Genomic DNA, 13,450 nt, shown 5'->3' with positions numbered 1-13,450 from the left:
ATTAAAAAACAAAACAAAACTAGAGTCAGAAAGGAACCATAAATTAAAAAAACAAAACAAAACAAAACTAGAGTTGGAAAGAAACCATAAATTTAAAAAAAAAACTTGAAACAAAAACAAAAAAAACAAAACAAAAACAAAAAAATTGAAACATCATACTTAATAAAATAAAAACATTCTCTCTAACATCAAACAATGGCAAGTGTGTCCACCATCATCACAATGACTGACACTGAAAACAAAAACAAAAACAAAAACAAAAAAACAGTGACTGACACTGTACTGGAGGTTCTCGCCAGAACATAAGGGCAAGAAAAAGAATAACGAGAAATTCTAAGGATTGGAGAGGAAGAACTAAAAACCATCATTCTTTGTCCTTTATAGAAACCACAAATAATTCAGAGATAAATTATCACAAGAGTTGCTATATTAAAAAAAAAATCAAAGAACAAAAATTAATTGCCTCTCCAAACACCAGACAGAAGTAGGGAGAAAATGGAATTTTAAAGGATCCGATTTTATAACAGTAACCATAAATACAAGATATCTAGAAGTACATAAATTAAGAAACGAGTAAGATCTAGAATGGGAAAAAAAATCACACCAGTTTATGGACAGCCATTAAAGAAGCCCGAAGGACCCACACACAGCACCCGCATGGATGGGGAGACTCCGTATCATCAAGGCATCAGTTCTTCTCGAATGTGTGGTTTTTGTATAATTAAAGGAAAGGTTCTAACAGGTGGTTTTGTGGATCCCGGCAAGATACTCGTAAAGTTCACGGGAGAACAAAGGGCCTGGCATAGGAAAAAGCGAACTGAGAGATGAACACGTGAAGAGGTGTATCCAGCGGCGCAAGCCACCCTTGCCAACGTGGGTAAACCGTGGCGACGTGATTTTGAGGGAAGTTAAGACTATAGAGGACACGGTCATGTCTCTGTGGGGTTCAGGTGCTGGCTTACTGAGTAAGCGTGGATTTCTAAGGGCGCACGTTTACATGCCAACGACGGAGGAGAGCTGCGTAACGGGGGCGCACAACCGGGGCACCCGAGGGACGGGGACTGGAATGGGATTGGTGAGGGGCACGCGTCACTAAGGCAACGGTGGGGTTTTTCTTTTTTTTTTTTCTACGTGGGGAAACGACTGTGCAGTAGTTTGTTGTCTTGACGTTCTTTCCATCTTACTTAGGCTTAAAAACAAATAGGCTTTTTAGCGACTTGATATTTATAAGAAACCGTCTCAGAACTGCCTGCAGAGCATCTACCACAACCAGGCTCCAGGTTTCAGCCCCCCGCAGACCCGGCCGCACCTGCCCCCGGGCCCCTCCCGCCCTCCCCCGGGGCCTTACCTTGGCGGGGTTGAGAGCTGTGATGATCCACACACAGTGTGCATTGTTGTCGTACTGAATAGGGAAATTGGGGGAGGTGATGATGCCCGAGGGGCCTCGGAGGTGGGCATCACACATGCGGGCTGCAGGGACGAGACGAAAGGCAAGCACCTTAGTTTAGACTGGCCCCACTCCCCGTCCCCCCTCCTGCCCCGGACGCAGCCAGCTTCCCACCTCCTCCCCGGTTCTCCCGGGAACGCTGGGGGAGGTGCGGGCTCCCTCGTCTACACCTGCTGCTCCGCGGGCAGGTGTCGCCGAGCTAGGCCCCTACACTGACCTGCGGGCCCGCTGACCTGTGCGGGTCCCCCACTGCCCTCGGCCCTCCTTAGAGCCCCCCCCCCCCGTCTCAGGCCGGGTGCCCGGCCCCCGCGGGGATCTGGGTGCCACCCCAGTACTTCCCAGTTCCCCCGCCGCGCTCGCACAGGCCCGAAACAGGCTCCTGCCTGGAGCGTAGAGATTCAAGGTGAATTAGGAGAAGTGCTCTCCTCAAGGAGATATAAAGTGTTATCAATCACAGCGTAATCGAATTAAGCTCTTTAAAATAGCTTCTAGACTAATTAGATTAAGTAGTGACGGATGACAGTTAGGGTACTACGTCGCGCGCACGCGGGCCTTTGCCTTCTCCAGGACCGGGCTCCGTGGCTCTGGCCGTGTCGCTCTTGAGCGTTGGCGCCCGGCTACTTTGCTAGAGAGTTCCAGGAGCCGGTCGCATCGCTGCCCACGTGGCAACGTATCCTAATCGTAGGCAAAGTGCCCAACAGTCAGGCAACCGTGAGCAAGCGCAAGTGCTCGAGTGTATAAAGTGAAAGTGGTGTCCAACCTGCTTTCTCTGATGGGGCCACGCTCCGGGGGCTCCTCCCTGCGTGTGGGTAGCGGCCCCGCAAACCTTCCCGGGGACACCCCCGTTGGAGGCCGGGGAGCGGGGCCCACAGCCCCCGGGCCTAATGGATCTGCTCACTCCCTACGTGGGCTCCCACGGTCGGTCACCCTGACACTTCCTGAGCATCTGTTACAGGCCGGGCAGGAACGGGGAGAGGAAACCCCTAGGACAGGAGTGTCCTCTGCAAGGGCCACCGGCGGGCGGGAGGACAGTGGGAAGCAGCAGACTGAGCACAGCAGGTGTCGTCAGGGGACCCTGTAAGCAGCTGCTGGCTCAGAACCGCTCCTTCCTGGTGGGTCAGCACCGTCCGCGAGGACGTTCCCTTGGGCGGCTCGCCCCCATCCTGGCACCTGAGGGATCCTGTCCCTCAAGAGCTCTGGTGGCAGTTGAGTCGTGTTTGGAAAAAGCCCGAGAGAACCCCTTTCCTCTACCGCCTTCACCCGCAGCTGTCTGCACCGGGAAGCTCCTAGAGTCAGAGACCGTCCTGGATACCTCGGGGCCTGCAGGCAGCTCCCCGTGGCAGGAGGGGTGGGGGGAGCAGGGCCCTGGGCCTTTCCAGCTCCGCCCCTCAGATCTGGAATCCGCTGGCTGCTTGGTTGAGCCTGGCCACGCCGGCAAGCCCGCCGGGCTGTACCTCACCTGCAAAGCCGGGCTGGTGCTGGCACCTCTCCCAGCATGGTGAGGATGAAACCGGCGGAGAGACCGGACGGGAGGACTCGTTCAGGCCTCGGGACATTGTCAATACTCAGCGAAGGGGACTGTGGGACCCCCAGTGCCACGTTCACTCGCTTCCCTACCTTCCTTAGGACTTTCCCCCCTTGGCTGAGAATATCAGTACGCAAATGAGAAGAAGACGATCAGAGCCACCCCGTGACCCCGCTGCCCACCTTTGCAAAGAGGACTTTGTGGATTCGGGACCCTAGCCCTACAGGGAATCCCTACAAATCTCCACCAGCACCATTTATACCTCTTCTGGGAAGTCAGGTTTTGCTGCTTAAAAACCCTTCGCCTTCAGACTCCATTTATTCTGCACTTGTTTCTGAAAATCGGATGGTTATGTGCACTCTGTTGAGATGTGCTCAAGGTTGTTGGAGAGAACAGGTCAAAAAGTCATTGACCCCGTTAAGGGCTTTGAGGGGCTTCAATAAAATACTACAGTGTGCGGACAGTTAACGTGGGGCACCCTGAAATAGGCTCAGAAGGGAGCCCCAGTTACTTTTCCCCTCTGCTGTCCACATAGGGTTGGGGGGTCTGTGGACAGAGAGACCTTCCGCTGGGATCCCACCACGTGACGTGGCCCGTCGATGCCATCCACACAGGCTGGCAATGTGGGAGGTGCTCAGATGTTTGAGTAAATGGATAAACACATATTTGTGTTTCTCTATTTGCCCTTTCCTGTCAAATGTTCTTCTGGGTGGCTTCTAGGAGAGACTTCTCCAGGACCTCCCGGGCCTCTGCTCTGCAGACAGCGACCCAGGGGACCTTGGGGACCCTTCACAGGGACCCACGGCCAATCCTGGCACGGAAAAGCCTGGCATGGAAAAGCCTCGAGCTGCTCCAGGTACAAGTGCCTCTGCTCTTCTCTCTTCTCCCCAGATCGTGTCCCCACCCTATTGCACGCTGCGTGCCTCCATCCTCGCCCTTTCCCCAGGCCTCTCGAACCACATCCCTGCCACCAATTCTAAGGCCAGCTACATCTCTCAGAACCTCCCACCCCAACTCCTGCCTCGACTGAAGCCTGGCTCCCCCACCCCCCGGCCAGTGCCTGTCCTGCCGCCCTCTGCCATGGAGACCTTCCTTCTGCCCCCACAACATCCTTCCACAAGTGTTTGCTGAGCCCCCAGAAGAACCCTCCTTCGATCGTCACTAAGTTCTCACCCCACTGACACCAACGCTGTCTCCTGAGCCGTAAGTTCCCTGTCCCCTCTTCCGTCCTTACCCAACTTAGACCTCACGGTCCGTCATTATGATCGTTTTTCTTACAAATCCACCCAAGTCTCTTGCTCCTTTCCCCCTTCGTCAGCCTGGATGACAGCAATCACAGATGAACCCCTCAACCTCCATGCCCAGGCCTGCCCCCATACAGTCAAGCTTCGCTAGAGAGAAGTCGCATGAGTAGGAGGCGTGACACCACTACAAATCCACGATTACCCACTTGAGAGGATCCCAGATATTGCCCAGGGACTCTGCCACTGAGCTCTCAGCCCTGCTCAGACTTAGGCCCCACACGTGTCCCCGGGCCCCTCACCCTTCCCCTTGCCTCTTCTCACACTCAGCTGATGAGCTTGCTTCAGTCCCTGTGGATGACTCGGAGGACATCTGGTGGGCACACCCTCTTCCCGACCCCCAAGTCTGCGCTCCTATCTGCCTGTGTGCCCACCTACTTCTTCTCTTCTGGTTCTAATGGAGAGAGGGCTCCCTCCCCTTCCAGAGGCCGGTCCTCCTCGTGAAAGCTGGTGCCCCTGCCCGAGGTCAAGCACGTCCCTGAGCGGAGCCGGGGCCTGCTGTTCTGGGACTTGTCAGAGTCCATCTATGGGACCTTAAACCCCACCATCCCATTGTTTGCCCTGCTGCCTCTGAACCCAGCAGACTTGGTTTCAATGTACCTGTTGTCCTAAGCATAGGCCCCTCCAGCCCTCTGGCTCCCTCGTTTCTCCTCGCCTGCAGATCCCTACCTGGGTCCTTCCTTCATGACCCAGTCCACACCTCAAGACCCTTACCAATCCTCTTGCCCTCGATACTCTTACATCCCCCACTGGTGAGCCCTACCACACAGATTTACGGTTTCCATAGCAACTGACGTTTCAGCTGAGGTCGGTCCTCTCCTTTGTCTTTGTTCAGCTTCCTTGACGGTTTCCTACAGAGGCAACTTCAAACAGTTGCTGCTCCGTTGAGCCACTTGACCCCAGTGGTTGCTTTCTGCTGTTTGCTGCACTTGAGCTCTCTGCAGGATCTGACCCTACGGATCCTTCTCTTTGGGAAATTCACACTCGTTGGCTTCCGTGTGCCTCCTAGCTCCTCTCCTACCTCTCTGACGGATCCTTCTCAGCTTCCTTCTTGTTCATTGAGTCTTCAAAATTAGTTGTTTAAATCTGGGTCAAGAGTGTATAGTTCTTTGCACATTGTCTATTGGTTTACAATTAAATAAAAATAAAAGTTGCCAAAAAGTGAGGAAGAGGGTGTTGTTCTATGTGGTTCCATCCAGTACGTTGACTCCGAAGGGTATCCCGGTGCCATTTTCCAGTAGGATAGAGCCTTGGGAGTTAGGGCTTGAACCGCTGCTCAACCCATTAGCTTTGCGCCCTTGGGCAAGAAGGTTGACCACTCCAGGTTCGAGCTAAACATAAAATGTGGGTATTGCCGCTTTCCTCATACAGAAATGATAGAAAATGCTATTGAAATGCCTACACAAGTGTAAGTAGTATAACAAATGGGAGCTTCATCATTGGTACAAATATAGGGGTAGGAGTCTCAGGCAACAACGGGGCAGTCAGTGTACCACCAAGGGGGGAAGGATCTACAAAGGAGAGTAGAGGAAGGTAGGGAGGGGTAGGGGTGGGGGAAGAGCAGAGCTCTGAACATTCGTGTTTAAGGTGCGGGGCTGAGAAGCTGATGCAGCGGAGGCCGCCGAGAAGGAAGCCGTCACACTGTCCAATCCCGCTGGCGGGTGCCCTATGTCCCACATTTCACTCCCATTTTTTATGAGAACGAGGGAGATGATTCAGAGCATTTTCGTAATCTGCCCTGCGCCATGTGGTATGTTAGCAGTAAGGCTGGAACTTGAACTTAAGTTCTCTGAGTCCTGAGTCAGGTGCTCTATCCACCAAAAGGCTTTTTATACTCTTTTTTTTTTTTAATTACTAAATGATTCTATTTAAATTCGACTGGTTAACATACAGTGCATCACAGGTTTCAGATGTAACAGCCAGTGCTCATTCCATCATGTGCCCTCCTCGGTGCCCGTCACCGGTTACCCTAGCCTCCCACCGTTCCTTGGAGGTGGCCCAGGGGCTGTTGAGAGGGGACCCTACTAAATCTCATGCCCCTGCCTCGATGAAAGAAGCTCCATGTGTATCTGTTTTATTAGTAGGCTTCTGCAAAAGCTCATTTTTTAACTAGTGGGTTCCATATGTAAAGCAGGTCTGACAAGCTCTGAATTCTCCTACCCGTCTCTACCTGGGACTGCAGAGAATTCACGTTGCCCTCAGTCTGCTTGGGATGATCAAACTCGTCTAGGAGTCAAACTTGAAACTCACTCTTTTTTTTTTCTTTTTTTTTCTTTTTTTTTTGGAACTTATTTCTTCGGTGGGACGGAAAAGAAAGAAAAACCCGTGAATACCTAATTTCAAATTTCAAAAATGAGGGCACGGTCCTGTATTGCTCGTTCATTCCAATCATCGCTTCATTCATGTCACCCTCCAACATGTGTTGAGAACCTATTATTTGCCAGGCCCCGTGTTTTAGCAGAAATTAATTGTGTGGAAAATGAATATTTAAAATCAAATCATATTTTAAATGCATTAGAGGGGAAAAAAATAATACCACTGTTATTGGTAGTGGAGTCCTTCTTAGAGTGCGATCTTTTGATAACCTGCTTATTAGCGGAGCTATCCTGGAATTCAAAGGGTTTTGTCCCTTTTTATTCTTGAAGTGGAGTTCACTTGCACCGCTATAAAAATTTACAATTGTGACAGTAATTCTAACTAATTAAAAACAAGAGATTTCTAGAAGAAAAACTTTCAAAACTATCACAATGAGAGGAGCCTTGAATCGAGTGTCTGTCTCAGCCCTTGGCCTTCAGGGAAGCTGAGGACGGGCCATCCGGGTCCAGACCCAGGAGGCTGTGGCTTGTCTTCTCCTCCGTCCCAGGGACCCGGGGGAGAGAAACAGGAGGGGGCCAGTGGCATTCTAACTGCCTTGAGAACCCCCTCTCCACCCTGGCTGGCTTGTTCAAATGTCACCGTCACTGGGAAGAGGAGACTTTGTTTTCCGAGCTCGTAAGTGAGGGCACAGCTATGGCTAAAGGTGAGGCAGGAACCTGCCCCGGACCAGCATGCTGCTAGGCAGCAGGGGTCCGTGTGTCTGTCCAGCCGAGGGACGGCCGTAGGACGCGCCAAGACAGCGAGGCCCCGAGGGGTGAGGGTGGGCTCCCAGGCCGGGGAGGCTGCGCCCAGACGGTGCCACGAGAGCACGCGAGCCTCGCGGGCACTCCTGGATCCTGTCTCAGTGAGCGCTTTCAAGACCACCACCTCCTGTAGTCCTCATGGACATGCTGGGGAGTAGTCACGTTCTTATGATCTTTGCCTTTTAGCAGGAAAAAAAGAGATTCAAGGAGGAACCTGCCCAAGGAGGCCCGGCTAACCAGCGGCGGCGGCTGCATTTGAATGCAGGTGTGCCTGGCTTTGCTTTCCATGGATTTCCTCTGCCTTCCGGTGGCAGGGGATGTGAGGGAAGGAGGTGTAAAGCCTAGCCCGGAGCTCAGTTAACAGGTGGCGGAGAATTTAGAGTCCAGTGCGCCAGAGTCACTGCAGAGGACCTGAAGGGGCCACACAGCACATCTGGAGAAAAGGAGGAGCACGGTCACTTGACTGTGACCTTCCTTCTGAACCACCAGCCCTCCCTTCCCTGGGCCTATGCATGTCCGTCACCGCCCTTACCGAGAGGATAATCTTCCACCAGTGGAAAGGTCTTGGGAGAGACAGGAAGGACTCCACTGCTGCCCGAAGGCATTGTCATCCCGGACCCTCAAAAGGAATTCTTAAAGGGCAGGTCGGCCCAGGGTCTCCCGGCCCTCCAACATGATAATCCTGCGCCTCTCTACACAGCTGGTTTCTCGGCTCCCTGGAAATCGGGTGTTTGCTATCGGTTATTCATTCATTCATTCAATCACCCGCCCGACGTATGCTATTGAACACCTACTACGGGCCAGGACTCGTTCTCGGCAGTGAACAAAACAGAAGTCCTTGCCCTACCGAGCTGATATTCTAGTGCGAGGAAATGGGTGTTCTTGGCGAGCTCCTCCCGATTCACTACGTGTGTCCATATCCGCAGCTCCATTTGACCCCATCGACACAAGACAGGTAGCGCAGGTACCATTATCTACGTTTACAGGTAAGAAAACAAGCCCAGGGCAAACAGGTGATTTGCCAAACTTCCCACGGCCAGCTGGTGGCAAAGCTGAGAGTTATACTTAAGGCTTCTTCTTTTGTTTGATTTTTTTTTTAAATATTAAGTAAGTGCAATCTTTGAAATTCTTTTGATTTTTAAAGAAATATTAGGTAACGATGTAGCTGAGATGAGTGAGAACACAAAGTGCATTGTTAACGGTGGGTCTTGGCCACGTCAACGGTGAGAATGAGTATATATGCCCAAAGTTTCTTTCAAAGGTATCTTCATGACCCTCTTCCAAGGTCCCTCAAAAACACATTAAAAACAAACCAACAACAAAAAAACAACCAACCAGAGTGGGTCTCAGTTCCAACTCTGTCCCTTTCTTAGCATAATCATCATCCAAGCTCTTTCTCCTGGACTCCTTTCTACACATGAATTTCATCTCGGTACGTAAGCCTGGGGAGAAGCAAAGCATCTCCCTCTTAAACAGGGAAGGATCCGCAACGTGACGGGATGGCGGGCGATGTGCCGTCCCCTCAACAGGGCCGCTCCAAACAGCACCTGCTGGCTCTGTTCACAAACTCACTCTTGCTCCAAGAACTGCGCTCCGGGCATGCACACCAACGGTCAACGAGAGACGCACACAGAGCAGAAGAGCCTAACAGCCAGCTATGGGGAGCCGGAGGAGGAGGAGGAGGAGGAGGAGGCAGCGGGGGGAGTCCTGGGGCAGCAGGAGGCCAGGAGGGAGCTGCTGTCCCGTCTCAAGGAAGGAAGACACTCAGGTCTACTATTTTAGGATGTGCGGGATGGGGCCTCTGGCAGCCCAGCCTCAGCCACGCGACGGCTGGGATTGCGGGGTGGCGGGGCCTTTGAAAACAAGATGCCCAGGTGTGGGGTTAGAAGAATCCCACGGAGAAAGAAGCCTTCTGCTATCACAGCCCCTGTGACTCCTGCCTAGCTGAGCGCACCCTTCTCGAGGTGACAGGCCTGTGTATTGTTTACGGAAAGAAACAGAGGGTCTGGGACACACACGTGTTACAGTGGAGGGATCCCAGGGTAACATTATGCAAGGCGACTTCCCTTCCACTCTCGCTGTAGTCGTGCTGTCTGTGCAATGAGCTGGCAACCTGCTTCCTTGTGCCCCCCCACCCGCCCCACCTGACTGTAAGGTCTATGCAGGGCAATCCCCACCCTCCGTACCTCCCGACCTCATACCCACAAGGTGCTGACCAATCATAAGTTAATTAGTGAATGCAGAGCCCAAGGCCCGGAGCACAGCGGGGTGAGCCAGGCTGGGTGAGAGCGTGTACCCTCAGGTGGGATCAGATGTACCAGGAGCCGGGCCCCATCCTCCACGCGCAGCCCATGGTCTGGCCCGCCTCCCTTTCCCGGGGCATCCTCACCTCGGCAGACCGGCCTGTGGTCGCTCCAGGCCGCAAACATGTCGCTCACTTTCATACAGGTGATCCGCTTGGATCCTTGCAGGTCGTAGCCCTCGCTGCAGGTGAACTGGACGCTGGATCCTAACCTGAGAGACAGGGTGCATCTGTGAGCTCAGCCCTGGGCCCCCGGGCCCACCCGAGTCCTTCTCTGTTCCACAAAGCGGTACCACCCCAAGCGTTATTTCTCCTCTGGCCCTTCACTGCTACTCCACTGTTTCATCATTTAAGATCCCCATGGAAAGGAACACCTGCTCTTTATCTTCTTTTTTTTGGGGGGAGGGCATGTAATGGTTTTAGGATGGAGTTTAAAGGTGACTTTGTGAGCACAACAGCCATGCTCTGAGGTAAGTACCAATTAGGACCGCTCAGACTGGGTGGACGATACCCATAAACTTTAATGAAAATGGAGGGTTATGGGAGGATGCTTCGGTTATTAGGAACTCTGAGAGATGTACTGCCTTGGGGCCCTAGTCTCTCCAGATTATGGGAGACATCACTACCGATGAGGGCAGTTCCTGTGACCCAGGGATGGGTCTGCTGGGTGACATTGGCCATATGCAGCTCTCGCCTTCCCCATAAGGCTGTGGGCACTAGTCCCGGGAAAGAACGCCGGAGGCCACAGTTCTTCTCCGGAAAGCGTCTATTCCCGAATCCACACTGTCCCCTGCCTTGTACCTCTAGGAAGGCCAGCCCCTGTCTCCCCGCCGCCGCCCCCCAAACCAGGCCATCCACCCTTCTCTGCAATGAGAAAGTTCCCGAACAGGTCTTACCTGAAATCTGAGCCTAGTCTTTTGCCCCTTTCAGGTATGCCAGGGTCTGGACACATATTATGTCCTTGGGACACACCAACCTGAGTTACTACAAAGCAAAAAACAGCACATACAGAGATGGGTAATCACAGGAAGGCACATCCGGGGCAGTGGCTCAGGGTGGGGGCTGGACACAGAGACAGAATGAGGCCCTGCTCCGCGGGGCTGTGCGGGGTCCCGGGGTCTCCCGGCTCAGGCTTCATGAATATGCAAGGAGGGGAGCTGCTTTTGACAAATTCCTCGAGGAGCAAAGTCCAAGCGAAATTCATCAAGAGCACGTGGGCTCGGAGGCAGGTGCCCCGGACCGGCAGCCACCCTGTCCCCTCGCCCCGCACCGGCGGCCAGAGGCGTCGGAAGGTCCGCAGCCCCTGGGGGACCTCCTCACCCTGCGCTTTGGATCCGGGGGGCGGGGCTGGCAACTCTAGATGAGATGATCACCCCCAACCTCAGCCCCAGATGGAGAAATGACTCAAAGGACGTGTAAATAAAAGGTGGATGTGTGATCAGGACAGTAAAGGATGTGAGAGAGAGCTGCAGTCTGACGTTCAAAGCAGGGACGTGAGCTCAGAGGTGGCTGCTTTCTGCCAAGAAACCGCTTCCCACTGGACGCCTCTCAAACGGAGTAAGCAGCAACCCGAGCCTCCCCGTCCACGGCCATGGGCCAGCGGCGCCAAGCGGGGACGGCCCCGGCGGTGGTCCTGGCAGGTGGCGTGATGCTTTCACACTCGCCAACACCGCAGTGGTCTACACGGCCGTGTGCATGGTCCTCCGGGCCAGAGGCGAAGCCCGGCCGGGGCGGCGGATGCACACAGCTCCCTCCTGCCTGCAGTCCAGAGGGCAGAGAGCCGCGGGCGACGGCTGGCTCATTGTTCTCGGGACAGGACGGTCACGCCCGTGAGGCTGCAGCGCCCTCACACCTCCAGATCCCTGGCTCTGGGGACCACCAGGAGCTGCAGCCCGGCCAGAGGCCTTCCATCGGGGCCTTGCCAGCCCCACGATCCCAGTAGCAGCCCCAAGACGCGGATGACGGGGAGTGTGCAGCAACGTTCCCTGCCGTGGCCCATGTCCCCTCCGCCCACTCGCTGTCCCACAATACGAGCAACGGCTCCGTTCCTCACTCACTCACCCACCCACGCGCTCATTCCCATACACCGGTACACAGCAAGCATTAATTGAGCACCGAGTGTGTACAAGACCCAGTTTGGATACCATGGGAGACGCCACTGTCGGATGTCAGGTAAGACCCCCGTCCTCAGAGAGCCCCCCAGTCGGGTGGAGACATGAAATAGAAACCAACTGCAGAACCACAATGGGGAAGTGATGGGAGGCGCAGCTCCAAGGAGACTAAGAGGGAAGGCCTGTCTTAGGTCGCTGAGAGGAGCCTGGAAGGCTGCCTGGAGGAGGTGGCGCTTAACAGGAAATCACCTGAGAGCGTAGGAACTGAGCACATGGTGGCAAAGGAGAGGCAGTCCAAGTAGGCAGAGGGCACAGGGGTGAAGTGAAGACGTGGAGACAGGACTGGGGGCTGCCCCGCGAGGCCAGGAGAGGGGAGAGCATGCTGAGTGGCACAGGAGAGTGGGCGGGGGGGTGGGCTCCGCAGGGGAGACCTTTGAGGGGTTTGAGGCCGATCCTGAAAATGACGGGGAGCCCCTGAGGAGTCCCGAGTGGGCAGGGCATAGCTGAGATGCTCAGGGGCGGCCCGTCCCTTGGAGCCAGGGGGCAGGACGAGAGCTGGCCAGGGCCCCCCGAGACCCGAGTGTGGGAGGTGGGTGCAAGGCGTGTCCTCCCTGGGGGGCCTGCGGCCCTCCCCACACTCACCGGGTCCCGAGCTCACGGACCTGACCAGTGCTCCCGGAAGCCCTGCTGTGGCCGCCAGGGGACCGGGTCTGGGCGGGCCGCTCGCCCAGCGGCTTCCTCGTCGCGTGGGCCTGAGCTCCAGGCCCCGGGGCCGCCCCTCCTTCCCTGGCTTCCCGATCGATCACGGGGTGAAAAGCAGCCGGCCCGTCGGGCATGGCCCCGGCCCACGCCGTCCTCGCCGAGCCTCTCACGTCAGCGCTCCTGCGGGTCCAGGACCCTCCGGGCCGGGGGGTAAGTTGTGAGCGCAGGCAGGAGCCTCCCTGTTCTAAGCAATGGGGGGACGGGGGTGACGGGACCTCGGGGACCCCCCGAGCTAGGAAGGACGAGGACGCCGGCCCTGAGCACCCGTGCCCGTCCTGGGTATGCCAGCCTCTCCCGCTCACCCCGTGGGGGACACGCCGCTAAGCACTGGCCTCCTGGGGTCCGGCTCCCGCGCCCACCGCCCTCCCGCTGCCCCTACGTGGGAACCCTGCAGGCCCGCCCCGGCCCCCCGAGCCCCGCTGGACGTGCGGCTCAGGCACCATTCTGGAAGTCACCAGCCACGGCTCCGTAAGCACAGCCCCTGAGACCGCATCTTCCGGGGAGGACTGAGCGCACGGCCCCCCGGCCCCCCAGGAAGGAGCCAGGGCAAGTCCCAGCAAAGCCCACGGTCGGAGTGGCGAGTCCTTCCCTGTCCTCCCTGCAGCCGCCTCCCTGCCTGCAACCTCCCGTGGCCTCCGTCGCAGCACCCCTCTGCGGCCGGCCCCCGAGGGGTGAAGGGAGGGGGGCGCGGGCCCGCGGGGAAGGAGGCACGGCCGGGGCACCCAAGTGAAGGTGGGAGGCGCGTGGGCTCCAGTCCTCTTGAGGTTCGGGGCCTCTGTCCACAGGGAGCGTGCGCAGGACCCAAAGGGCCAGATGCTTGCCGCCGCCCGGCGGGGGGACCCCGGGGAGGGGAGGGTCCTGGAGTAGACCCGGGTCTGTGTTC

General features: G+C 55.8%; 1 protein-coding gene across 1 annotated transcript in view; it reads right to left on the bottom strand.

Annotated features, from left to right (window-relative positions):
• CSMD2 (CUB and Sushi multiple domains 2) overlaps positions 1-13,450 on the bottom strand; it is a gene marked incomplete at its 5' end in the record, with an annotated part of 437,990 nt that overhangs the window by 242,207 nt on the left and 182,333 nt on the right. The window contains 3 exons of the mRNA XM_038557633.1: positions 1,349-1,470; positions 9,782-9,906; positions 10,591-10,678. Coding sequence (XP_038413561.1) covers positions 1,349-1,470; positions 9,782-9,906; positions 10,591-10,678 — 335 coding nt within the window. The remainder of the gene's footprint in view (positions 1-1,348; positions 1,471-9,781; positions 9,907-10,590; positions 10,679-13,450) is intronic.

This window comes from Canis lupus, chromosome 15 (assembly GCF_011100685.1).
Source record: "Canis lupus familiaris isolate Mischka breed German Shepherd chromosome 15, alternate assembly UU_Cfam_GSD_1.0, whole genome shotgun sequence".
In the NCBI taxonomy this organism is placed as follows: Eukaryota; Metazoa; Chordata; class Mammalia; order Carnivora; family Canidae; genus Canis; species Canis lupus.
The sequence above is the reverse complement of the archived record's forward strand: the minus strand, read 5'-3'. Positions and strand labels throughout refer to the sequence as shown.